Source organism: Acartia tonsa, chromosome 4, assembly GCF_053477335.1.
Source record: "Acartia tonsa isolate MP-2025a chromosome 4, ASM5347733v1, whole genome shotgun sequence".
Taxonomy (NCBI): Eukaryota; Metazoa; Arthropoda; class Copepoda; order Calanoida; family Acartiidae; genus Acartia; species Acartia tonsa.
In genome coordinates this window covers 49,411,648-49,436,797 of record NC_137263.1, presented here as the reverse complement: position 1 = coordinate 49,436,797, position 25,150 = coordinate 49,411,648, and the positions used below count along the sequence as shown (strand labels likewise).

At 31.7% G+C, this 25,150-nt stretch overlaps 1 protein-coding gene and 1 long non-coding RNA gene across 2 annotated transcripts in view; both read right to left on the bottom strand.

Annotated features, from left to right (window-relative positions):
• Window positions 1–5,525: 5,525 nt before the first annotated feature.
• The window catches only part of LOC145317578 (uncharacterized), a 38,401-nt gene continuing 18,776 nt past the window's right edge, over window positions 5,526–25,150 (bottom strand). Inside the window, exons 9-16 of the mRNA XM_080158721.1 lie at window positions 17,209–17,386; window positions 15,344–15,456; window positions 11,355–11,448; window positions 10,521–10,602; window positions 9,520–9,597; window positions 9,002–9,088; window positions 7,549–7,828; window positions 5,526–7,025 (exon numbers count right to left, since the gene is read on the bottom strand). Coding sequence (XP_080014847.1) covers window positions 5,995–7,025; window positions 7,549–7,828; window positions 9,002–9,088; window positions 9,520–9,597; window positions 10,521–10,602; window positions 11,355–11,448; window positions 15,344–15,456; window positions 17,209–17,386 — 1,943 coding nt within the window. The 3' untranslated portion in view covers window positions 5,526–5,994. The remainder of the gene's footprint in view (window positions 7,026–7,548; window positions 7,829–9,001; window positions 9,089–9,519; window positions 9,598–10,520; window positions 10,603–11,354; window positions 11,449–15,343; window positions 15,457–17,208; window positions 17,387–25,150) is intronic.
• LOC145317584 (uncharacterized) lies at window positions 20,750–21,894 on the bottom strand. The gene is made up of 2 exons (XR_013879045.1): window positions 21,755–21,894; window positions 20,750–20,938 (listed from the first exon to the last, which is right to left on the bottom strand). It is a non-coding gene; the product is annotated as an uncharacterized LOC145317584 (long non-coding RNA).

The window sequence follows — 25,150 nt, the reverse complement described above, 5'->3', positions numbered from 1 at the left end:
GGGTCTAGGAAATTATTTGAATTGCATATGGAATAATGTTAAAAGATAAAATCGAAAAAAAACAAATTCTGTTAAAATTGTGTCAAAAATTATCCATGTGACGTAATAAAATGAGGAAGATTAGAGGAGAAGTGGGAAAGAAAACCCTTAAAAAAAGAAGATGGATTATCCCTCATTTTTATTAAGTTACATGGATAATTTTTGACACAATTTTAGCACAATTTGGGCTTTGTCCTAAAATCAATTGGTTAGTTAGGTTATAAATGCTTTCGCAACAACGGTGTACTTATTTTGAATCATACATTTATATGTTTTTGCCTTAAAGAGGTACAACTTGGAACTGTGAAGAAACGGCGTAGGAACTGCCGCTCTTGCCAAAAACTGCCATTTTCAGCAGAATTTAAAAGTAATGCCGAATTAGACAGTTTTGAAAACTTTTTTTCAACCAAAAAAAAATCTTATATTTATTTATACTTGATTTATTTAACATATTTGGACATTTAAAAAGGTGTCAAATATAAATAAAAGGAAAATATTTATGAAAAAAAGTTTGTCTCAGTTTTGGTTTTAAAAAGTGTAACACCTGACCTTCCCCTTTTTCAGAAGATAAATTAATTATTACAAAACTGTTGTTTGAATAGGCTCAAATGAATTTTTGAAGTTTGTTTGCAATTGATAATTATACTTTATCACTATTAGATAAGCACGAATTGGATGAATTTGTATGGTATATGGGGCTTGGTGACGTATTAGGTAGAAGTCCTCTCCACGTCACCTTTGAACATACTCTGCGTTTTTAATTTTAAGGTGATGCTTTCAATCATGGTAACACCGATGAGACAACCAACTTTTTGATTGCACGACCTTTGTCTGAGAAGTCCTAACTGTACAAGGTAATGAGTTATGCCTATAACTACTCTAACTAATTATGTCGCGCATCTGACATAGCAGCAGTAGGAACCATTTTTATTGTCTTTAGTTATGACGCGGTGTCGGACCGAGATTTGAACCACGGAAATTTGGTCACTCTAAATTGTAACCAACCAATCCAAATTTAATTTATGTACCCAAAGTTTTAAAGTCAACGAATAAGAAAATGGTGTTGTAAACTTTTGGACATCGTAATAATTTACAGTACAATGTTCCTTGCTTCTCTAATAATGTTACTTCCTGAAAAATTATTTGCTGTACTCATATCTATAATAAAAAGTAGCTTGATGTCTGTCCGTCTGTCCGTCTGTCCGTCTGTCTGTCCCTTAAGATCTCGGTAACCACTGAACCACTTGGATTCTACTCTTCAGGGTATATACCTACTGGTCCTGTGGTGGTTTTAAGCTATTTTCTTGGGGGGTGGGACACCCCCAACCCCCCCAAAAAACAAAAAATTCCCCCCCCTTTTTTTTTTTTTTTTTTTTTTTGGCAGAAGATTTCCTAGGTTCTTTTTTTTTTTGCAGAAGATTTCCTAGGTTCTTTTTTTTTTGCAGAAGATTTCCTAGGTCCTTTATTTTTTTTTGCAAAAGATTTCCTAGGTCCTTTATTTTTTTTGCAGAAGATTTCCTTGGTCCTTTTACGAATTTCACCTCAATTTTTTTTTATCATCTCTTGGGGCAAAGCCCCTAGAGGCTAGGGTGAAGCCGCTAGTAATTTATACACTAACACTTATTTATAGAGTGCTAGAAAAACTAAGCTTTATGTAAACCCATAAAAGTAATCATCGTCAATATTAAGACAGACAGATAGATATACATCCTAAGTAAATTAGTAAATTACCTCCGGCCTGGTATGCCAATGTGTGACTACTGATCAATTATCAGACAGAGAGTAGCAAGCAATACCAGGGAGGTATGAACCATTGGGCTGTTATTACACTTGTCCCTAAAGTCTTATCTAATAACGTTTTCTTATTCATATGCTTAACAGCCTTGGTGACTTTTATTGACTTTTGATTGGTTGGTTCATTTAGTCGAGTGTCCAAAAGTTTCAACCACTTATTATAATCTACTGAAGAGTTAATTTTGTGTACCATCATTGGGGATGTACATTAATTTATCGGCAATTGTCTTATCCCTTTAGATCCCTGTAGTATACCACTACTAACCAACTTATATCATGTATTAGGTTATGATGCAACAAGATGAGCTAATTTTTGATTTCTCAAACTATAACAAAGCCAAAACTGTCCAAGAGTAGGGCAGTCAAAATTTATCATTTGATAAATATGGATTTTAATAAGGGTAATCTTCACAAAAGAAGTGCAGGTAGCACATTGAGAAAAGCCTTGGGGAATCTGCTCAAAAATCAAACTTTTTAATACACCCGGTCATACGACGAAATGACATTTGAGCTACGTATGTAGGGGTGTCCCATAGTATAGTGGTTAGTGCACTACGCTGTGGTTGGGAGAAACCGAGTTCAAATTACCACATAGACTTTGCACTTGGTTGACAAATGCTGTCACAATTTGTCAGATTATGATCACGCAACCTCCCCTAAGATGCCCTAGGGTTGTAAGGGGGGAGATTTGTAGGAAGTTAGGATTCTACAAATCAAGCAGCTCCTACCATGCTTTCCCTCATCCATGCTCCTCGTATGAGAGTGCCATTAATTAGGGTGGCTTAATATGGAAAACCTGCCAAAACTCTAGGCCAGGGTGATGTAACAATTGAGTAGCTTCCACGAGAATTGCAGGTCAGCTTGTAATGTAGCATAGAATACAATCAGCTGTGCGCGAAGCTTACCAATCTAAGATTGGCCAAAGGATTCTCACTTCCACAGTCTCCGTGTGCATCTGAGTCCTAACTTCAGAGAATCATGGCTATAACTACAACTACTACTTCAGCTACGTATGTACATGTACAACCAAAAAGAGCCATAGAGTAGATTCACGACTTAAGTCAGCAAGTTTTTAAAAAAAAGCTATTAATTGTCAAAAAATTTAAAAATTATTAATTTAATGTTAATATATATTCTTATTTTAAAAGTAGTTTTTCTTACTTTTGATAATTGTGTTGATTATTTTGTTGATTTAATGATGTTCAAGTTCTCGAGAAAGATAATTCAAGATCCACTACACTGTGAGGTAATCAATAATTAAGCAAAATATGAAACATTTTGGAACATAATTAAGTTTTAGATTTTAAAATGGTTTGGTTTGATAATTCAAAACTGCTTTTTAAATTACTTCATGGACTTTTTAAAAGAATTTGTAATATTTACTTTATCGTCTTTGCCCTCTCTCAATACAAAAGGATTTATTTAATATTGTGACTAAGTGTTTCAATAAATTTATTAATAATTAGTAAGATGAATAAATTACCTATTACAGTAACGGCTATGCCACTAGAGGCCTCTAGGGACACAAAAAATGTTTTCTTTTTAATCTATGTAATTTGTACCCTCTCCTAAAATAGTCACAAACCTTCCCAGTAGCTACCCTGTAAAAGAGAACCATATTAGTTCAGCGGTAAGCGAGATCCTTCGGTACAGATAGACAGACAGACACACAAAGATCCTTTTACTTTATAATAAGGCTTTAATACAACTAACAACGATGTCTGTCTGTCCGTCCTGAAAAAGCTTAAGATATCGCATACCGTTGGACCGATGGGGTCTGCTTTTCAATGAATATACCTACTAGTCATTCCAAGGTTATAGTGTTTTTTTAGAAGGGTTTGATACTTCTCTCCCAACAAGAAAAGTTTTTGTATCTGTATAGCTTTATTCCTTTTGTGCTAGTAACTCAGGGATCTAGAAGGATAAGACAATGGCATATAAATCAATTTACAACCCAGATGATGATACTCATAAATTTCAATTCTGTAGATTACAATTTGTGGTTGTAACGCTTGGACACTCTACTTAATGAACCAACATATAAAAATTTATTAGAAATCTCCACAGTTGCAAACCTAAAAAATATAATAACGTTACTTTAAACTTTGGGACTAGTGTAACAACAGCTCAATGTCCTAAGTAGTCGTGGAGAAGGACGAGACAATTTTGTATAGCCACAAGAACCTTGACCCGCTGTCTCACGGGAGCTACTCATTATTACCTCACCCTCGACGAGTATGGCAGGTGTCCCAAATTGAAGTCGGGTGGAAACAAAGTGAGGTGATGCCTGTTTGTGTATCTCTTTGCTGTTTGAACTTAGTCTGCAACCGGTCACTCAAACAATTTGATTGAATACATAAAATCTATCTATTTAGTTTTAGATTAAAATGTAACAAGGATGACAACATCCATAAAAGCGAAGCTCTGAAACGGTTGTACAAACCAACATTAACACTGCACTAAACTGTCAGAACTGAATAAGCAGAATATAAATGTAAAAGTCTGTACAAAATTATAAGTAAATTTGTTGCAAAATTGCTTAAATACAAGATACTGTTTTAAGGACATACTTTCACTTTTAGGACTTGATTATAGAAAAGCTTTGCTTGTAACATTGTGCCTTGTTGTAAAAGGAAGCAGTATTCCAAAAATCAGATGAATTGGATAATTATATCTTACAAATAATCAGCATGTTTTAAATTCACGTACATACTTTCTGGTAACGATTATAGAGTTGCAAATCATACCTAATTATTACATGAATCATCATGAAATTTTTAAATTGATAGGACAATTCTAACACTAACAATCCAAATTTTAGAAAAACTTTGCTTTTGAAATGCTCTCTGTTTTGATACTTATTGAACTAAAAAACTCTGCTGACTAAGAATTTTTCAGAAAACTTCAGATGTAATTGCATATCATAACATAGAAATATGGATGTATCGAGAAATTCAAAGAGTATAGCATACAAACATATGTAATTATAGAGAAAAGGGAAGTATAGAACAATGGTTTTTTCATTAATTGGATCCTACACCAGATTTCATGTTCTATATTGTAAAGTTTACCTGGATCAGGCTAAATTAACGATCTCCCACACCCATTTCCTCTCTTTCAACTGGGGAAACGAGCTGACCAATAAATGTCAGGGGAAATAGCAAGCTAAATTGTTGACAATTTTTAAAAATTAAAAATGGGGGGGGTGACTCCTAATATCCCCCTTTTACCCACTTCAAGCGCCCCTAGACGCCTCTAGGGGCGTAGTGACTAGTGAAGAATAAAGAAGACAGTTTTTTTACGGTCAAAATATATTTTGATCAAGTATAAGCAATTTATTTCTGTGTATTATATTTTACAGATATTTAGAGCAGGACCTAAATATTCAAATTTGACAGAAAACATTAATGATACTATGATGAAAATTTTACAAAAAATAGACTCTTCAATAACCTTAAAATTAGGCATATCATTTATTTTATCATTGGGTAGCTGTGTTTTTAAATATGGTTATGGGTTTGTAGTAAATTTAGGTCATGTTAAATTTTTATGAGGTCCTGATGTGGTTGCTATGATTCAAAAACCATTCTATAGCTTGGGTTTAAAATTTAATCATCAAATTAAAAATAAATATAATTATTTTTATGGTTAAATAACATGGCACATAAGTTTTATTCTCCTGGTATTCTATATTTTTTTTACATAATTTTCTAACTTTAATGTAGAATGATCTTGAATCACATAAGTACTGGCAAAGTATATGGGTTTAGAATAATTATAATATAGGTAAATAAAAGAAATACAACAAGTTTTTAACGTTCTTAACTTACAAGATTAAGTATAGAACATGATTATTTTTAAATTCAATTTGAACTTTTGCAGAGAAAATATATATGTAGTCATTATCAATAATATGACACTTTATTTAATTGGACAAAATTTTATAAATTTTACAGTTGTGACTATAGTACAATAATTGATTCTAGCATAAATAATAAAATATTACATATAATTGATAAACATAATCACTGTCACCTGGATTTTTAGTAATAAATTTTAAATGAGGGAAGAAAGCACCTTTTTATTTGTTTCCAGCAAAATAAAAGGATACAATTTTGTTTTGAAGAATAGCTTTTTAGTATTAATATTTGTTTATAAATTCTAAGGCAGAATCTGCTGTAGTTTGGCTGACTGTTGTGCAGCAGTCATATCACAAGATAGCTTGGAGTTCTCACCCGACATATTATCACAGAGTTTAGCCATGGTGCAGAGAGCACCCCCACCACCACCACTAGTTAGACTATCAAGAGTATTGTTCTCCTCAGGTGTATCACCAGCATCAACTATCTGAATGTGAACTCTTCGCTCATCTTCCTCCCCCGCCATTAGATTTTCGTTGTTGGTTATCTGTTCTATAGTTGTGGTTTCTTCATTTATTACAGCGCCACCTTCCTCTTCGTCAACTTCTTCAGTTGCTTCAATGGCAGAATCCATGGAGTCAGATTTACCAAATTCTTTTGTTGTATTAAGACTTGCTGGAGGCGATAGGATATTTGTGTCATTATGAAGGGCTGGCTGGCAGGGGCTGGCAGGAGCTGACAGTTCTCTACCTGGGTCTGGAGAAGAGCTGCTGGATGAGTTGGATGCAGATTCTATCAAGAGTGGGCAAATGTCTGAAGAGTTGACCTGGATAACAGGTGACATGGGTGGCCTCTCCGCTAGGGTATCAGGTAAACTATCCTCATTATTATCTTGGTTTTGATTTGTGTCTGACTGGATGAGCACTTGACACTTGGTGTCTGTGTCTGGCTCAGCACTTGGTTCTATTATTGCATTACTTGGGTTATCATCAACTATATCTGTTATTTCCCTATTATCAACAATAATATCTGACGTTGTAGAACTATTCACACAAGGTTCCTGGTTTGTATCCTGACAAGTAAGCTCTGTAGTAGTATTATCAACAATCTCCTCTACATCTGTATTATCATTATGACTTGATAAAGCCTCTGGTAAGTCTAATTGAGGAGAGGATGCTGAAATTTGTTCCTGAGAATCAGCTGCAAGGTCAGAGGCAGCAACTTCCACTTTAACTTCTGCCTTGTCATCAAAAATATTGTCAGATTCCTGTTCTGGGAAGCTTGGTTCAGTCTTCATTGTTTCTGCTACTGTCTTCTTGGTAAAGTCGTCTCCTAAAAACATATCAAGATTAACTTCAAAATAACAAAAATTAATACACAATTTTTTGTATGCAACAAAAAAGTCTAACACAAAGCGAAAATATTACGATTTATGTCTGAGTCAACATTTACATGAACAAAAAAAAATACATTTTATCAAATACCGATACTTGCGCTCTATTAATTCAAGATTCTTTTTAAAAATTCAAATGTTAATTTAAATCATAGATGACATTAAAAGTTTTACAGAACACGTTACTTAAGATTATAATGTATTATTTATCTTATAGATTTTGCAAAAACCTTCTATTGCAAATTTTCACCAATCTTTTCATACAGGCTGCGAATCTAGAAGCAGCTTTTAGTGCCTACAAAAAATTACGTCATACAATAGAAATGACCAATGATAGGCCAGAATACATTAATATTGACCAATGGTAAAATGTAACCTGGCCTATCATTGACCATTTGTATTGTATGACGTCAGTTTTTAAGGCACTATAAGCTGCTTTTGAAAATAATGAAAATATTTTACCTCCGGGCCTGAGAACAAGGAAGTTGAGAATATCGGACAGCGAAATCATTCCACACACAACATTATCCTCGTCCACAATGACCAGTCTGTGCACCTCCGCCTTCACTATCCTGTCCATCACCTCGTACAGGCTGTCAGACTTTGTACACTTGTGCACACCCTCGAACCACTCGTTCCTGTGCTTGTTGGCCTCTTTGAGGCTCACGTTCAGGTTGGAGTAGGTCTTCTCTGCCGCCAGATTGATCACATCAAACTTGGCATAGATGTCGAGCAGTCGGTGCTGAAAATTATAAAAGTTATTAATAGTTTTTTATGGCATCGTATTACAGACAACTTTCAGCGGATATTAAAATGAAAAATTTCAAGATTAAAATCAGTTCTGTTAGGCCAAAGAGGCAGAAGGTCCTGGCTAACAAAAATGGTATTAATTTTATGATTTTTATTTTAATATCCGCTGAAAGTTGTCTGTAAAACAATAATTTAGATAATTTTTCAGTACGACTAAGTACCGGTTCTAAACCAGCGGATATTAATCGGTTTCAAAGCCATACTGGAAAAAAGATTCTATATACTAGAAAAAGCACAAAGGTCTGTCTGTCTTTCTGTCGTTTCAAGTTTAAAGATCTAGAGAAGGCATTTTAGTAATAAAAATATAAAGAAAGACAAATTTCAGCTGTAAATAAATTGAATTTAATGATTTAAAAATGTTAGAATTTAATTTAATTGATTTCCCCGATTGAAAGAATTCCCAAAAGAAAGCTGAACTTTCCATGAAAAAAAATCAGGGCTCGGCAGCCGCCCGTCAGCCGTGTGTAAGCCTCAGGGAAATCAATCTTTTACAATTTTATAGATTAACTGTAACTCTAAACCTGACCCAAATATAACAATCTTTCACTTCAAACAATTTTTAAGCATCCAAACGAGTTTAAATTTGAGGCTTAGTCGCGGCTGAGGCGCAGCTGTCGAGCCCTGGAAAAAATTTATTTGATGACTTGTCTTTTTATAATTCTATTTTAAATCCACAAGATGTGACAGAAAATGCAACCTAACAAATCTTAAAGAAATAAAAATGATTAATTAAGTATAGTTCAATATAACTTTATTCTAATGTAAGTTTTACTTAAAAATTAGTATTTATATTTAAATTCTATTTTATTTCAGTTATTTCGTTTCATTAGGTATAATTATATAACAATAATTATTTACTAAATAAATAGGATTTTTATTGGTAATGTTATTTTTGAGTTCGACAATAATCTTTATTAAATCAGATTTTTTTGTGGACATCCTTAAACTAATTTAATTTTTTTAATGATATTCTATTCCTTTCAAATAGTAAGATTCGTCATAAAATTACCATCCAAAAGTTAAAAATAAATTGCCAGTCATAAGGAAAAAAATGTATTCATCAAAAGTATTCGGTTGTTATATCCTAGTCGCTGATTAAATTTACCTGTTTATCTACAATAGGGAGTGCTGAGATCCGTTTGTTTACAAATTTGTGCAATGCCTCTATTATTGGGGTGTCTTCATATGCAACCTATAATAAAATAATTATTAATTTGTGCAATGCCTCTATTATTGGGGTGTCTTCATAAGCAACCTATAATAAGATAATAATTAGCATTATTTTAATGCTAAGCCTTATAAATATCTTAATATCTACAACAATAAAAATCAAGGCTTTAAACCACCCCGGAACCCATGTAAAGCCTTCTTAAAATGGAGAACTCAATCGGTTTAGAAGGTATTGAAATCTTTACATCGCGAAATTTTAATGAAATTTTGGATCATGGAAAGAAAACAAAGAAAAAGCATGTTTCGTAGTGTTTTCACGGTAGCCTTTGACAGGGGCTAGAAATAGGAGAAAAACTACTGTGGAAATACGACGACACCCGCTACTCCGTTTTCTTTCAATGAACCGATATTTCTTGACCCAAAGCAATCAAATTATTTATAATATTATTCTACCTCTATTCCATTGTAAGTTCCAATGTTTAGTTGATGAACAGACTGGTGAAGTATGCTAGACTCGGGTAGGTCATTTATCTAAAATAATAAAAGAAGATTAAACTCACGCATTTTTGTTTTTGGAAATTATAAAGACTTAATTGAGAGAGACAAACCGGTCTTGATTTATTTCAAGAAACATGTGTCAGCTATATGACCAATGAAAATTCTTTCCAGTATGGCTTCGAAACCAATTAATATTAGGTGGATTAGAACCGGTTCTCACCCTTACTGAAAAATCATATATAGCATCAATACCAGACAATTTTCCACAAATAGTAACATAAAATCATAATATTAATACCAGTTTTGTTAGACCCGATGGGTCGAATGTTTTAATCTTACACGCAAAAGGTATTCTATAAATATTTATTTCCTTCTAACAAGATTAAATTAACGATGAAGACCATCATCTAAGGAAAGACCAACCCTAATTGTAGATAAGCTTCGCTTTTAAAACTACATAGCCAAGTTTCAGCTTTCCCGTTGCCACCAATTCATTGGAAACTTTATTTCAAACTTTTAACAAATTTAAGAAAATAGTTAGTAAAGTAGATAAAGTTTCCAAAATATCTTTTGTACTTAACAAGGATAACTTTATCCAAACACATGATAATAAAACATTCAAAAAGATACAAGGATGTTTTTTTACCTACTTTGACGAAGCAATATTTAAGGAAGGGTATACTGGGCTGCTTATTACACACTAGTCCCCAAAGGTGTTAATAACGTTCTCTTATTCGTTAACTTCACAACTCTGGGGATTTTTAATGAATTTTGATTGGTTGATTGATTCAGTGTCAAACGTTTCAAACAATAATTGTAATCTACAGACATGGAAATTTTGTGTATCATCATTGGTGACATACTTCAACTTATCAGCCATTGTCTTGTCCCTTTAGATTGCTGGATATTTACACAAAAATACCTTATTGTTATGTGCTATTTATAAATGTACTTACATAAAGGAAAAGAAATCTTAGTATTCTCTTGTGGGTCAGAATGTATAAAACATTTCCGGTGTCAGAATCTATTACAGGCAATCTAAAAAAAAATCAATAAATAATTCACTGTTTATTAAAGTAGCAGTTCATAGTCCCTAATAATTGACTAATGGTAAAATGTATACTGGCCTTTCATTGGTCATTTGTATTGTATGACGTCATTTTTTATTACGCATTATAAGCTGCTTCTAAATTAAATGATACCTAATAACTTTATAAAAATAACTTAGTATTCTTTTTTGGGGCATTCCAAACTTTTGATTGCAATATCTGACTGTAAAATGAATAAGCTACGCCTGTTTATGTACTAAGGCATCAATCAAACCCGCCACCTTCCCGACAACGAGCCTTATTGTTTACAATAAGTTGCTTCTGAGTATTATATCCTAATTAACTAAGGATTTAAACTATTTTGAATTAACATATTTCAACTTTTTATCTACTTCCACAAGTTTGAACAAAAAAATATATTTTCAAATATTTAATTTTGTTCTAAAATTTTGTTACAAAAAAACTTAAATATTTGAATTTTAAATATGTTTAGTTGGTATTTTAAAAAGAAAATGTAGTGGAAACACATTCTAATATAAGAAAGGGTGTTTGAATGTCTGTCTCTTCCAACCTTGCCTATTGATTTGTATTCTCAACAATTTTCCACGAAAAAGAAAATATAAATCTTAGGGCTAATTAACTCTTTTTTTCCAACAAAAACTGAATTTAGTCGTGTAATTTTTACATTTTACTATCCGCGCAAACTGGCTGTATATAAAACGTTATAAAAATCTAAATTACCTATGAATTTTATTATGAATTAGAGATTTGATAGCATCATAGAGGCTGGCATTAGGTTCTATATAGATCAGCTCCTTCACATCCTTCAGCACATCTAAAATTAACATTAGTTAGAAGAGGTTTTTCGTATATTTTATCAGAAACAAAACTTAAGGATCTAAAAAGATAAGACAATGGACGATTTGATAATAATCTGCAAAGGAGATGGATATCTCTTCTATTGGAAGAGGTTTTTCGTATATTCTATCAGAAACAAAAACAAGGATCTAGAAAGATAAGACAATGGACGATAAATTGATAATCATCTGCAAAGGAGATGGATATCTCTTCTGTAGATTACAAAACGTAATGGTCCAAACGTTTGGAAACTCATTTTAATCAATCAACCAATTAAAATTCAATGAAAGTCCCCCAAAGTTGTTGAGCGTTTTTATAAAACATTGGGGGCTAATAAAAACCCTGATAAAAACTACTTTATCTCCAACATTTTGTTAAAAAATACTTCATTAATATAAACTAACAAATACTATTTGTTGCACTTGCATTAAACATGGAGGTGAAATAGTTTTTCCCTAAAAAGTTAAAGTAAAGTTTCCGGTATGCCTTAGAAACCGATTGATATCAGCTGGATTAGAACCGGTTCTCAGCCATACTGAAAAATCAAGTATTGCAAGATATTACAAACAATTTTCCACGAATATTACAGTAAAAATCATAAAATTAAAACCATCGGGGCTATCAAAACTAGTTTTAATCTTATAATTTTTCATTTTAATATCCACGTAAAGCTGTCTATAATACGATGAGATAAATAACTATTCTAGTATTTAAAATATTAACCCTGTTTAAAGATATTTACTCATATGAACATTTTAACTAAATTTTTGTATTACATTTTGAACACTGAGAAATAGAAAACTGTAAAATAGTCAGGGATCTAAAGGGATAAACAATTGCCGATAAATTGATGTTCATCCCCAATGATTACACAAAATTGCCCTTTCTGTAGATTACAATAATAGTTTAAACGTTTGGATACTCGGCTTATTGAACCAACCAATCAAAATTAAATAAGTCCCAAAATTTTAAGCCAACAATAAGAAAACGTTATTATAAAACTTTGGGGGCAAGTGTAAAGAACAGCCAAATGTCCCCTCCCTCCCTGAAAATTTTAGTCTCAAGAATTAATTTATCACTCGCGCTTTGTTGTAGCTAATAGCTTCTTTTTTACCTTAAGTAAGAAAATATTTACCCTAAAAAATTTGCCAAATTCGTCTGTCTCTATTTTTTTTGCATTTAGAATATCAAAATAGTTAAAAATGTAAATATTATTGATAACTTCAAATGTTAAAAAGTTTAAAAATAAGTTTTAAATTAGGTTAGATATTCTTAATTTTATTTTTCTGTATTTCAGATGATAATAATTTTATATTGTCAGCTAAGATTATATAATTAGATTAGATAACTGCCAACAAGTCGATTTCTGGCGGCTGAGACCGCCTTTTTAATAAATTAAACTATTTCTCTAACCATTGTTTTACTTTCTAACCTTATTCCTTCCAATGGTTTTGATATATTTAGGATTAAGTTTAACTAAATGTGAGCTCAGCCTTTTTTTCACAATGTCAAGCCTCCATGTGTTTGTTAACAAAGAGACTTGATTGATACACCGGCTAAAAGATCGTCACTTCACATACGTATTTGTTTGCTAATTTTAAGTTTCTAAGCAAAGAATTGATCCTTCCCTTCTTACACGTTCGTTTTCTGAGCGCTACAACTATTGCTTACTTCTGTAAAAAAAATATCTGGAGCTTTTACACAAAGAATCTTGTTAAGCACTAAACACCTCTACCGCCAGTATTTTTCATATAAATTGTAAACATGGGGAAGTTGGTAGTTTTTAGTTTGTTTAATTATTACTTTAGGTTAAATCGTCTACTGGTTAGACCAGGAGGTATAAGCTCTGAAGGGTCCCGGCTCCCCGTAGGGGTTAAGCATTGGAAAAAAACTACCAAAGAAGGTGTATCAACTATTTTTTTTATAGCTAGCCGGTTCTTTTAGTAAGTAGTAGATGTAAAATTTTTCATAGAATTCAGATATGCAATCGGTTTTTTTGTAGACCTCTTATTTTTTAAGTAATTTAAGTTTTAAAAAAAAAAAATTAAGTCGATTTTAAGGTACTAAAATGCAACAAAAAAAAGAAAGAAAATGGTCATTATGAACAAAAATAGTAAGATCTTTAATTTGACACCTTACTTTTTCAATTCTGTCAGGTAATTATTGAAAAAATCGATTTTTTTAAACCCACGAGAATAAAAACTTTGAACTTAATTTTATTATTTCACAAATAAAAAAATATGGGTTCATATATACCATTAGAATCAGAAAAATATTACGAATCCATTGTAAGCAAAATTGAAAAAAAAAGTTTACAATATAGTATATAAACTACAATAAAAGGAATTATATGAAAATATCATATTATGTTGTACAGGCAACGTCTTAATTCTTCAATTGAGTATAAAAATGGGAAGGGGGTAAAGAGGGGGTAAAGAGGGGGTAAAAAAGGGAAAACAATAGTGTTGTCTGAACAAAAAAAATAATTGGCCATTTCTGTAATTTTTTAATTTTTTAATTTTTTTCAATTTTGCTTACAATGGATTCGTAATATTTTTCTGATTCTAATGGTATATATGAACCCATGTTTTTTATGTCTGTTTGAGAAAATATTTAGGTCTAAAGTTTTTATTATACCGAGGTTAAAAAAATAGATTTTTTCAATAATTACTCAACAGAATTTTAAAAGTAAGGTGTCAAATTAAAGATCTTACTATTTTTGTTCTTACTGACCATTTTCTTCTTTTATTTTGTTGCGTTTTAGTACCTTAAAACCGACTTAATTATTTTTTTAAAAAACTTAAATTACTTAAAAAATAAGAGGTCTACAAAAAAACCGATTGCATATTTGAATTCTATGAAAAATTTTACATCTACTACTTACTAAAAGAACCGGCTAGCTATAAAAAAAAAAGTTGATACAACTTCTTTTTAAAAATTTATTTCAAAAAACAGCTGTTATCAGTGCTCAACAGGCATTTTGTGTGAAAACACGAAATATTCCATTAAATCATTTCAAGTTAAACTTACTATAATCTGTATCCTAACTTCAGTTTTTACTGTTTTTGAATTTTTTCTTTATAAGGAAAACGATCATAAAATTTCAAATACAAGAATTACACCTGTGAATATATATCTTCACAGTTTAATTTAAACACAATTTTCTTTAAAAAATTAAATTGAGCATAAAAAAGATGCAAGCATGTACATTTAGTTTAGAACTATGTAGGAATTCGACAGAATTATTCATATTAAATCATATAAAGTACAGGGAGAGAAAGCAAAATATATCAGCCTTATACCAAGAATGTATTAATTCGAATCACGAAACTTATACATGATTTTTAGCTGTCGTTTGGGAGGAGGGGGGGGGGGGGGGTCACATAGTACAAATTACGACCTTTATATCTGCCCCCAAAATGTTATTTCAAATTTCTTTCGCTTGTTGGATATACCTTATACCTGAAAATGTATGGTTTGAAGGTAATCACGTGAATATGAATTGTCCTTAAATTATCAGAGAAGCTAAATGTTTGTGACATATACTTTAAGAATGGTTATTTGGCAGGGAAAATTAAGTAAAAAGCTAACGAGAGTAATATAAACAAATTGGGTAAGTTATGAGACACTATGAAATTGTTATTAAAGTCCTTCATTTAGTTTTAACGTAGCCAAAAAGCAGTCCGAACGCCATTGATGTTCTATAGTTAATCATGCTTTTTAATGAAGGGAATGTTGACAAAAAGTTTCAGCCTTCTATCTTAAATAGCAGTCAAGAAAATCACATTTTCCCTACAGCTTTACGAACTGACGGGCAGACATACATAATGAAATATAGAGTGGCTTCGCTACTCAAAAAAAAGAAGACGTACTTCTCCAAGTTTCTAGCTTGTGTTCCTCCAGCTCCTCCATCTCCAGGCTTGGAGACTTGTAGTTCATGGCCAGGATCCGGATAAAGTCGGTGATGGTCAACATTCCAACAAACCTAAAAAAGTAATATTTTTTCTCGTATTCATTCGAAACCGATTAATATCCGGTGGAATAGAACCGGTTCTCATCCATACGAAAAAAACTATGTCTAGCATCGTATTATATCCAGTTTTCTAAAAATATGAAAAAATGGTTTTAATCTTGTCATTGTACATTTTATATTTGCAGAAAGCTGTTTATAATACGATGCGATAAATAACTATTATCGCATCGTATTAATAAGGGTTTGTTAGTGTGGTTTATTATCTCTAACTGGGTATTTAATAACAGCAAGGTGTATTTTTCTAATTTAGAAAATAATTAAACAGTAATTGAAAGGATTTCTGTTTCATTGTAATAATAACTCTGGATTATTATTTTTTTTGTTTTTCTTTGTAATTTTCATTTTTTTATGTTAGAAAAAATGTAATTTCCTTTTCACCACAAAAAAACATCTCAATACTTTTTTTTAAAGTAATAAATACTTATAAGAATGTTTCACCTGAAAAAAATATCATGCCTTCAACTTTTTTCCCTGACAAACGTAATAATTATAAAGACAAAAAACATAGGTATGTACGAAATGATTTTTCCTGGACAAAGATCGTTAAATCTGAAAGAAACTGTTATTTACAAAAGTGGAAATATTGAATGCAAAGAAAGAAAAAAAATCTTTTTAGATAGAAATAAAATTCTTGATAAAAATCCGGGTATTTTCATTTCATCTCGCAAAATTTTCGCTATGTAAACTTGAGAAGGTTTTGTAAACATCCATTGTTTGTTTGGCAGACTTGATTATGGAAAATAGAAAGAAGAAATTGATATTGCGGAGGTGGATTCTTAAAAAAATATGGTCGCTACATTGCTGCCTCACCAAAATTGTTTTGTGAATCATAGAAGGGTTATTAACATAAAATCTAATTTATCTAATTTTCGTAGATTTTTTATGTGATTTTGGAAGATTTTTCATAAAAACAATTTTGGTGAGGCAGTGATGCAGCGACCCTATTTTATTTTAAGAATCCACCTCGGGAGTTTCGTGTCACAATACTTTCTCGCAAAAAATATGTCGAATAATTGATTTATCTATAATACAAATTAGAATGGTCTGTCTGTCCGTCTGTCTAAAGCTTAGTAAGATCTCAGTAACCACAGAACCGATTGGGCTCTATTCCTCAGGGAATATACCTAATGGTTATTTGATGGTTTTAAGCCACTTTCTTCTCCCCAGAGAAAGAAAAACACCCCCCCCCACAAAATTTTTAAAAAACTTAAATTTAAAAATTCATATTATATATTAGGCAGTATTATCTTAGCAAACATCATGTAATCGCAAATTAAATAAGAAAAATACACTATTTTAACTATTAGATGTTTTATTTTTAATGTAATGTAATTTTAACGGAAATGATGGCACATATATTGCAAGAGTTTACATTCTTCAATCTTTTTCTTCTTTTATTTATTTTTGGCCAGTTTTTTCCTTTTATTGAACTTTCTGTAAATTATCATTAAAGTATTTCTCGTATTCATTCGAAGCCGATTACTATCAGGTGGATTAGAACCGGTTCTCATCCATACGATCAAAATCTGTCTAGCATCGTATTATATCCAGTTTTCTGCGAATATAAAAAGATATAATCATAAGACTATTTTTAGCCCGTGCCTTCGGCATCTCGGTGCATTAAAAAAAACTGGTTTAAAAGTTGTACATTTTTATATCCGCGGAAAGCTGTTTATAAATAACGATAATTAATAACTATTATACCTTTGTTTCTGACTGTCCCAGAGGGGAGCTGCTCGTACACCGTTGTAGACAAGGGCAAAGAAGGCCTTCTTCACAAGGAGCTGCGTATCAAAGACGACCAGCTTGGCAGAGGTCGGGATCAGGTCGTAGCAGCGGTGGAAACCAAAGAACTTGGCGAATATCTGAATCTCGTTGTTTTCTATAAAAGAAATTTATTTATAAAGCAAAGTCTAATTTTACATTTAGATAAAGAAAGATCCAATTTCAAAGTGAAAATTCCATAATCAGTGATATTACCTATCCCCCCCCCCTGAAAAAAAAACCTTCTTTATGTATTTTTCCCCCTATACCAATTTCTTTTTCTCTAATCGGGGTTGCTTTGCGACCTACAAAAATTTAATAATAAAAAAACCCCAGGTTAAGTCGATTGACATAAGGACAGACTTTTGTTTAGAATTTTTGGCTAATAAAAAAATATGTTATATTAAATTAAGCGAATATAATAAAAATAATAAGAATATATAAATACATAAAACGTTTGTATATAAGTAAAAAACATTAAGTATACAATATATAAAATTACATTAATAAATAATATACAACATCCATATAAAATTATATAGATAATTCAATTGATAACTTTTAATGTATATATTCCATATGATTGAATGAAAAAATACAATGATATTTTTTTCTTATGCTTAGATTCACGCTTTTCAACTAACTTAATCTACAGGAGAGATATTTTTTTGGAATATCATTAAGGATGTTTATCAATTTATCGTCTTTAAATAACTACTTTTCTCGTATTCATTCGAATCCGGTGGATAGGAACCGGTTCTCATCCATACGAAAAAACTATGTCTAGCATCATATTATATCCAGCTTTCTACGAATATAGAAATGTACAATCATAAGATTAAAACCAGTTTTTTTAGCCGGTGCCTCCGGCACCTCGGGGCTAAAAAACTAGTTTTAATCTCATATTTGTACTTTCTATATCCGCGGAAAGCCGTTTATAATACGATGCGAGAAATAACTATTATGCAATTTACGGATTAAATGCGGCTACTATACCACTTTTTGGATTGGCAGAATCCTGTTCCTAAAATTAATATGTCAATATAAACCTATAATCATTTTAGATTGGTTTTTGAAAGAACTCTTGTTTTAAATTATAGTTTACAAAGAAAACAAAAATGCGTTTTAAAGATTAATATGTATCAATTTTAAAATAAATGCTAAAATATAAAGTAAGGTTTTGTCTGAAGCTAAGGTTCTCAGAAGTTGCAGGGTTTGTTTATTTCAAGAAAGCTATAAAAATCTCTCAAGGCGGTTTTAAGCTATTTTCCTGACATCCCCTGCCCTCTCTTAGAGGCTAGAAGGACAAACTAGTTTTAGAAAAAGTATCAAATGGGGCTGTATCACAAAAGATTAAAACAGATCATTCAACAATCTCAAATATTGGGGCGGGGAGGGGGGGGGGGGAGTTTTCATTGTACGTACACCCCTTCCCCCAACTTTCTTTCATACTTTCCAGATATATTGTATAAATCCTAATAAACTAGACTAATAATTAGTTTTGGCAGAATAACAGCACGTCAGCTTTTTTCTAGGATTACGTCAGGAAGTAGATTTGATTATAATCAAACACACAATATCTTGTATCTTGTGGCGTTTTAATTTTTTTCTCTACAATAATGGCATATCTGCTACTCCACAGAACGTCTTTAGTAATTATAATAAAGTACATATTTTGTATCAGGCAATTTCCCTTTAAGTGCTTAGTCGAGCACTGAACCTCTCTATTCCCCAAAATTGAAAATTTGGGGATAGCTTTTCATTTAGCCCCGCAGGGTTTAGGCACTTGAGTTAAAGGCCCTGCAAGGGTTATTAATAGAAAAAATTATAAAAAAAAGTGCTTTAAAAGCAGTAATAAGGTACAGCCAACAAGCAAAATTATATACTACATATTAGAAGCAACTATTATTAAGCATTATTGATTTGTGTTATCCCCAAAAATTACTCAAATAACGAAACCTTATTTTTTTTCTTGAATGCATTAAGTTCTTGGTTTCATCAGACTAAAAGGCATTTTGCTTCCAAGAGTTTCAGCACAAATTTTAGGATTGGCTGGGATAGGTTTTTAATTGTATATGTGACTTGGTAAAATATAATGTGATATGCTTTGCAAAACTTGGGAGATAAAATCGCAGAAAGAAAATGTAAATAAGAAGAATTAGCATAAAAATAATGAAATTTTGCTCTCAGTATTGCACAATAGATTATTTTTATATGCGTGGCATCTCTTCAAAACTCCTTAATCCCCTACAAATTATAATTTTTACTGTTAACTCAAATTTTGCATTAGATTTGATAGTCTGTAAACCTTTTTTGTAGTGGTTTGCAGGGATCTAAAGGCATAAGACGATGACCGATACATTCATGTACATCCCCAATGATGATACACAAAAACCACTTCTGTAGATTACAATTAGTGGTTGAAGCTCAAATTAATTTAAAAACCTATCAAAGTTCAATAAAAGTCCTCAAAGTTGTCAAGCCAACGAATAAAAAAACATTATCATAAAACTTTGGGGACTAGTGTAATTAACAGCCCATTGTCCCCCCTCTTTTTCTGATTGTTTAATTTTTCCCTTTATTTCTTCAAAGTCCAAATTTTTTTTTAAATCTGTGTATTGAGACGCATATATGGTCGTTTGCGGCCTTGTTTCTCAAGAGATATAAAGTTGGATATTTTGACCTGACAATTCAGATGTACAAATGTTTATATTTAATTGAATTGCAACGCATTAACATAGGAACGGAATTCAAAAGTATTTCACAGCTTTAACAAAACTATTACAATAAATAAGAAACATTGTCTTGAAATCAATTTCACACAATTAAGGGACATGTGAAGCTCTTTATAGTGCTTTAAAGATGACGTCATACAATACTGACCAATGATAGGCCAAAACAAAGACTAATTTACCAATGGCAGGCCAGTATACATTTTAATTGACCAATGGTAGGTAGGTATTATGTCATTTTTTTAAAGGAATTATAAAAAGCTTCGGGACATATATCCCATACGGGCTTTTTATGGTGAGGCTAATAAAGAGGCTTAACGAAATGAATAATTAAATCAATATTAATTATATTTTCTTATTCCATACATACAACAAATACTTTGTTGGCTTGACCTATGGCTTTGTCATAAATGTTAAATGTACATGACAAATAATTGCACCTGGTTTTCAGCAATGGAATTCCCTTTAAAATCATTCGCATAGAGTTTAGTTAAACCTTACTCGAAATTTAAAGTTTCAGAATGTTTAATTTATTTAAATGAATACTTGATAACTTAAAATTTAAGGCTGAAGGGCCAATAGCATGTATAATTAAATAAATATTAATCCTGCCAATCAACACTAACTTTTTAGCAATTACACAGCATTAAATTAACGGCAATTTGACTGTTGGCTAGCAGCGACGGAGCCTTTGAAAATTAACGCCTTAACGTTATACAAATAGACAAAAAGATGTGTGTAATGCAGACCTGTTCCATGGAGAATAGCCTGGACAAGTTCTCTGTTTATACATCTTCTATTCTCTATATTGTCATCCCATTCTTTTATCTGATCAGGCCGGTACAGCTCCTGGTTAGTGGGAGTTTAGAGTTAGGCCGAAAACCGGATATCCGGCTGATTTATAATACCGGATATCCGGTATCGGGCCGGTACAGCTCCTGGTTAGGTGGAGTTTCACTCAATATTACTTTTTTAAAGATTCTGGGAATTAAAAATCAATAAAGGGAGTCATTTTCACATATTTTCCTTAACGTTGTGTGTAACAGTTTATTCAAACTGTTCTTAATTATGACCAATTATATTGTATAGATTTAGGAACAGCTTGACTTAATAAGCGCATTTGACGGTGACATACAACTTTACAGAAAATACGCGAAAAATATAATTAAAATAAATAAATATATTAAAGGAGGGTTTAAAATGATGGTTTAAGAATTCGATTGAAATTAACGTGTCTAAGCTAAAATTTCTGTTCATCAGGAAACAAAATGGTACCTTGCCCACCCATACCTTGGCTAACAATACTGACAAAAAGAAAGTTTGAAATGGTTTCGCCTGCTGTGGGCCAAGACAATGCCCTCAATCATACAAATATTTAAATATTTTAGACAAATCAGCTTTACAATTTTTCTTATGGTGCAGTATTGGGCAAAACTCGACCTCTTAACATTCCTACAATTAGCTGACAATTCAGTCTTATCTTCTTTATAATTTTAACTTTTAGTTCATGGTAAAATGTTCCTAGTGACGATTATCTCCAAAAATGTATTAACTTTTAAGTCTTCTAACTGCCAAACGGCTGAACGTACATGTTATGCCAACAGAGCTTGTTATGCGGAATAAGAAGGCCTATAAATAATCTGGAATATTCATTGATGTATGTTCCACAGTTTGGCCGTTTTAAAGCCTTTGGAGATAATCGTTACCAGGAACATTTTACCGTGAACTGCACTAGATCCAAACTTTTAATATACCTCTCCTTCTTCTCCAAATCTGAATCCGAGGGCATTTGAATAATAGTAAAGGCATAGAACTCGCGCTTGTGCGGCGGACAGCCGTGTCAAGGCCATCTCCACAAAGCATCACTTTAATCTTGCTTTAGAAATATCAGCTCTATACTCTGATCATGGTAGCCACAAAGCTGATTTTGTAGAAAAAAATAATGTCAGAATTACTCTGTCATTTCAAATGTTTTGGACGAATACCAAATTAGATTTGTTATTATTTTGTGACTTTTTTGTGCTTTTTCAGAAATAGTTTTAAAATATTAATGGCACGTTATTTATCGTGCTTTATATGACATCTAAACAGAAGAATACTAAAATTGTAATAATTTCTAGTTAGACAAGGATCATTTTATTCTGAAATTAGAAGGAAAATAAAAGTTTGAGGAAAAGTAAGGATTAGAGTTTCAAGTAATGGGTTGATACATTACATTCCTTCTTAGATAACACATTTCTCAATTCAGTTCAGAACATTAACAGCTTTACATTTATTTTTATTTATAATAAAGACTATTTACTTTTATTCTAAACCGTAAAAACTCCATAATATAAAGGGACTTTATTGATACTGGGCTAATAATTTTTTTATTGAAATTGATGGATTATGTGAATCGATATACAATTAATTGGATATTAAACCAGATTTTCTTGTACTCAGGCTAATATAACGATCCAGTCCTTTTTTTTCATTTAATTTTCTTTAGCATTTCAATAAAAGTGTAGATTTTCTTTACTAATGGGATAGAATTTAGAAAAAAAATACATTTCGATACAAAACAATGTGAAGTACAGTTGATTTAGACAAAAGTAAAGGCCTGTGAAAATTGACAACTGTAAAAATTTCGCAAATGTCTGAGTGAGGCGTATTTTATAAGGAAAAGATGCAGACTTCCTTATTTTGACATTGGACCACCGAAATCCTCCCGCCTCCCCCCCCCCAAAAAAAAAAAAATCATTATTTGAAATAGGTATTTTAGGCTTGTGTAATGTTAGGTTGAATAAATTTTCAGAGACACAGGCTTTTGCAACAAAAAGGTAGGTAAATATGTGGCTCAAATGATATAAAAAAGATTCTACAAGAAACAGTATACAGTATCCCCAACCCATTACAAGCTCTGAAAAATCCAGCATTTCATTGGATAGAAAATTCAAAACATTTAAGTCCTTGCAATGCTAACTCAGGGATAAAGGTAGGTTAGAAATGAACCGATAGCTAATTTAAAGTTTTGATATTACTCAATTGGCAGGCGCCATTCATCCACAGGATAACATAATTGGTTACCAGCAAATTTATGATTTTGGTTACCTGGTTTTTATTTAAGATTTTTATAGAGACTATAAAAAATGACGTTATACTGGCCTACCATTGGTCAATTAAAATGTATACTGGACTGCCATTGGTAATTTAGTCTGAGTATTGGCCTATCATTGGTCATTTTTATTTCATTATGTCATTTTTTATAGGCACTATAAAGAGCTTTTGTTTTGTGCCATGAGGTTTCATTCGAATAACCCTTTTATTTAATTTTCTACCAATTTTGTTAGGTCCCAATGGCCTATCCATTTTACCTAATCCTTCTCATTGTATTGTAAAATACTTTCTCGTATTTATTCGAATCCGGTGGATAGGAACCGGTTCTCATCCATACGAAAAAACTATGTCTAGCATCGCATTATATCCAGCTTTCTACGAATATAAAAATGTACAATCATAAGATTAAAACCAGTTTTTTTAGCCGGTGCTTAATCTTATAATTGTACATTCTATATCCGCGGAGAGCCGTTTATAATACGATGCGAGAAATAACTATTCTTTAATGTTTATACAGATAAATAAGCAATAAGCATGTTTTGTAAAAGACATTGGGGGGCAACTTTGCTTAGTTCGAAGACCACAACAAATCGGTTTGAAAGCGAATTTATATGCCTGCTTTTGGTTAGAAGGCCATCAGATGGCTATAGACCAGCCTTTTTATTATATAAAAATCTAAATGAGGGAAGGGGGGGGGGGATTTGTGAACCACTTTTGTTTCGTCTTAATTATTGATCAAAATTAACAAATTCTTCTAAAAATAACCCTATAAAAACTTATATTATCTCTAGACATTCTAGTTAGTATATAGATAAATTCTAAAAAGTCCTAAAAAGTTTAATTTGCTTCTGATTACACAAATATTTAGAAATGCAGAATTTTTAACATTACATTCTGTTCTAAAGTCTGGATTGAAATATCAAGTTAACGTGAATTTTTAATACAAACAAAGGAATTGTTTATGTCTTGTTGACTTTAATCTTGGTTAAATTATATGAAAATTGGGTATACCTATCAAATAAGATATTTAATAGGCACATATATACATGTGTAAACAGGTTAACCTAAATATTTTAAAGATACCAGGTTTAGAACATATATTTCAAAGGCAGTTAATAAAAAAAGAAGTTGAACTTTTCACTATTTCCATAATTTGCATCAACATCAAATTCTTGTTGCACTTTTGAAAACTTGAACTAAGAACATGTCACCTAATGTTAAAATTGTAAACTAAGGACTAAAAGTGAATGTATAATGTATATATTATGTTGGAAAGACTAGGAAAGCCTCGCTGTGCTGAGTGAGCCCAAGCAGAGGTTTTTCATGTCACTACACTGGCCGTCCAATCTTTTGAGCAAAAAATATCAGAAATTGAGCAATTTAAACGTTTTTTTAGTAACTTCCACAAAATTTTATTAGTGCTATGAATATGAATATTTCTTTTGCTATTATGATTGCTATTAAGCTTTTTTTTGTTGATTTTAAACAATGAAAAACATTTTTTGTGCAACATTTCTAATGTGATATATGCCTATTGAAAGTTAACTGAAATGCTTAAACATATCTACACAACACCGAAAAAATCAAAGTTTTGAAAACAAGTTAATTATTTTTTAAGCAATAACAGTTATTTCTTTCTTCGTATTATAAACGGCTTTCCGCGGATATAGAATGTACAATTATAAGATTAAAACCAGTTTTTTAGCCCCAAGGTGCCAAAGAAGATTACTTTTACAATCGATGTTGTTTCTTTTTCTGTGTGACTATGATAATAGAGTTGAAACTATATCTAAATCTAAGTCCCTCTTTTTTTGTGAAATACAGCAATGGAATTTTAATTTCTAAATTCAAGAACTTCCAAGGAGGGGTGTTAAGGGTCAATTACAACCCCCCCCCCCTCAAGCTTGAATTGCCCACCCTATTGAGAATAAAACGCTTAAAATATATATATTTAAGTTCAAAAACACGTTCAATAAACGTTTTCTACTTAAGCATGATTGCGCTCATATCTGAACTACTTTGATATGCCTACTTTGTGCATGTCCTAGGACAGA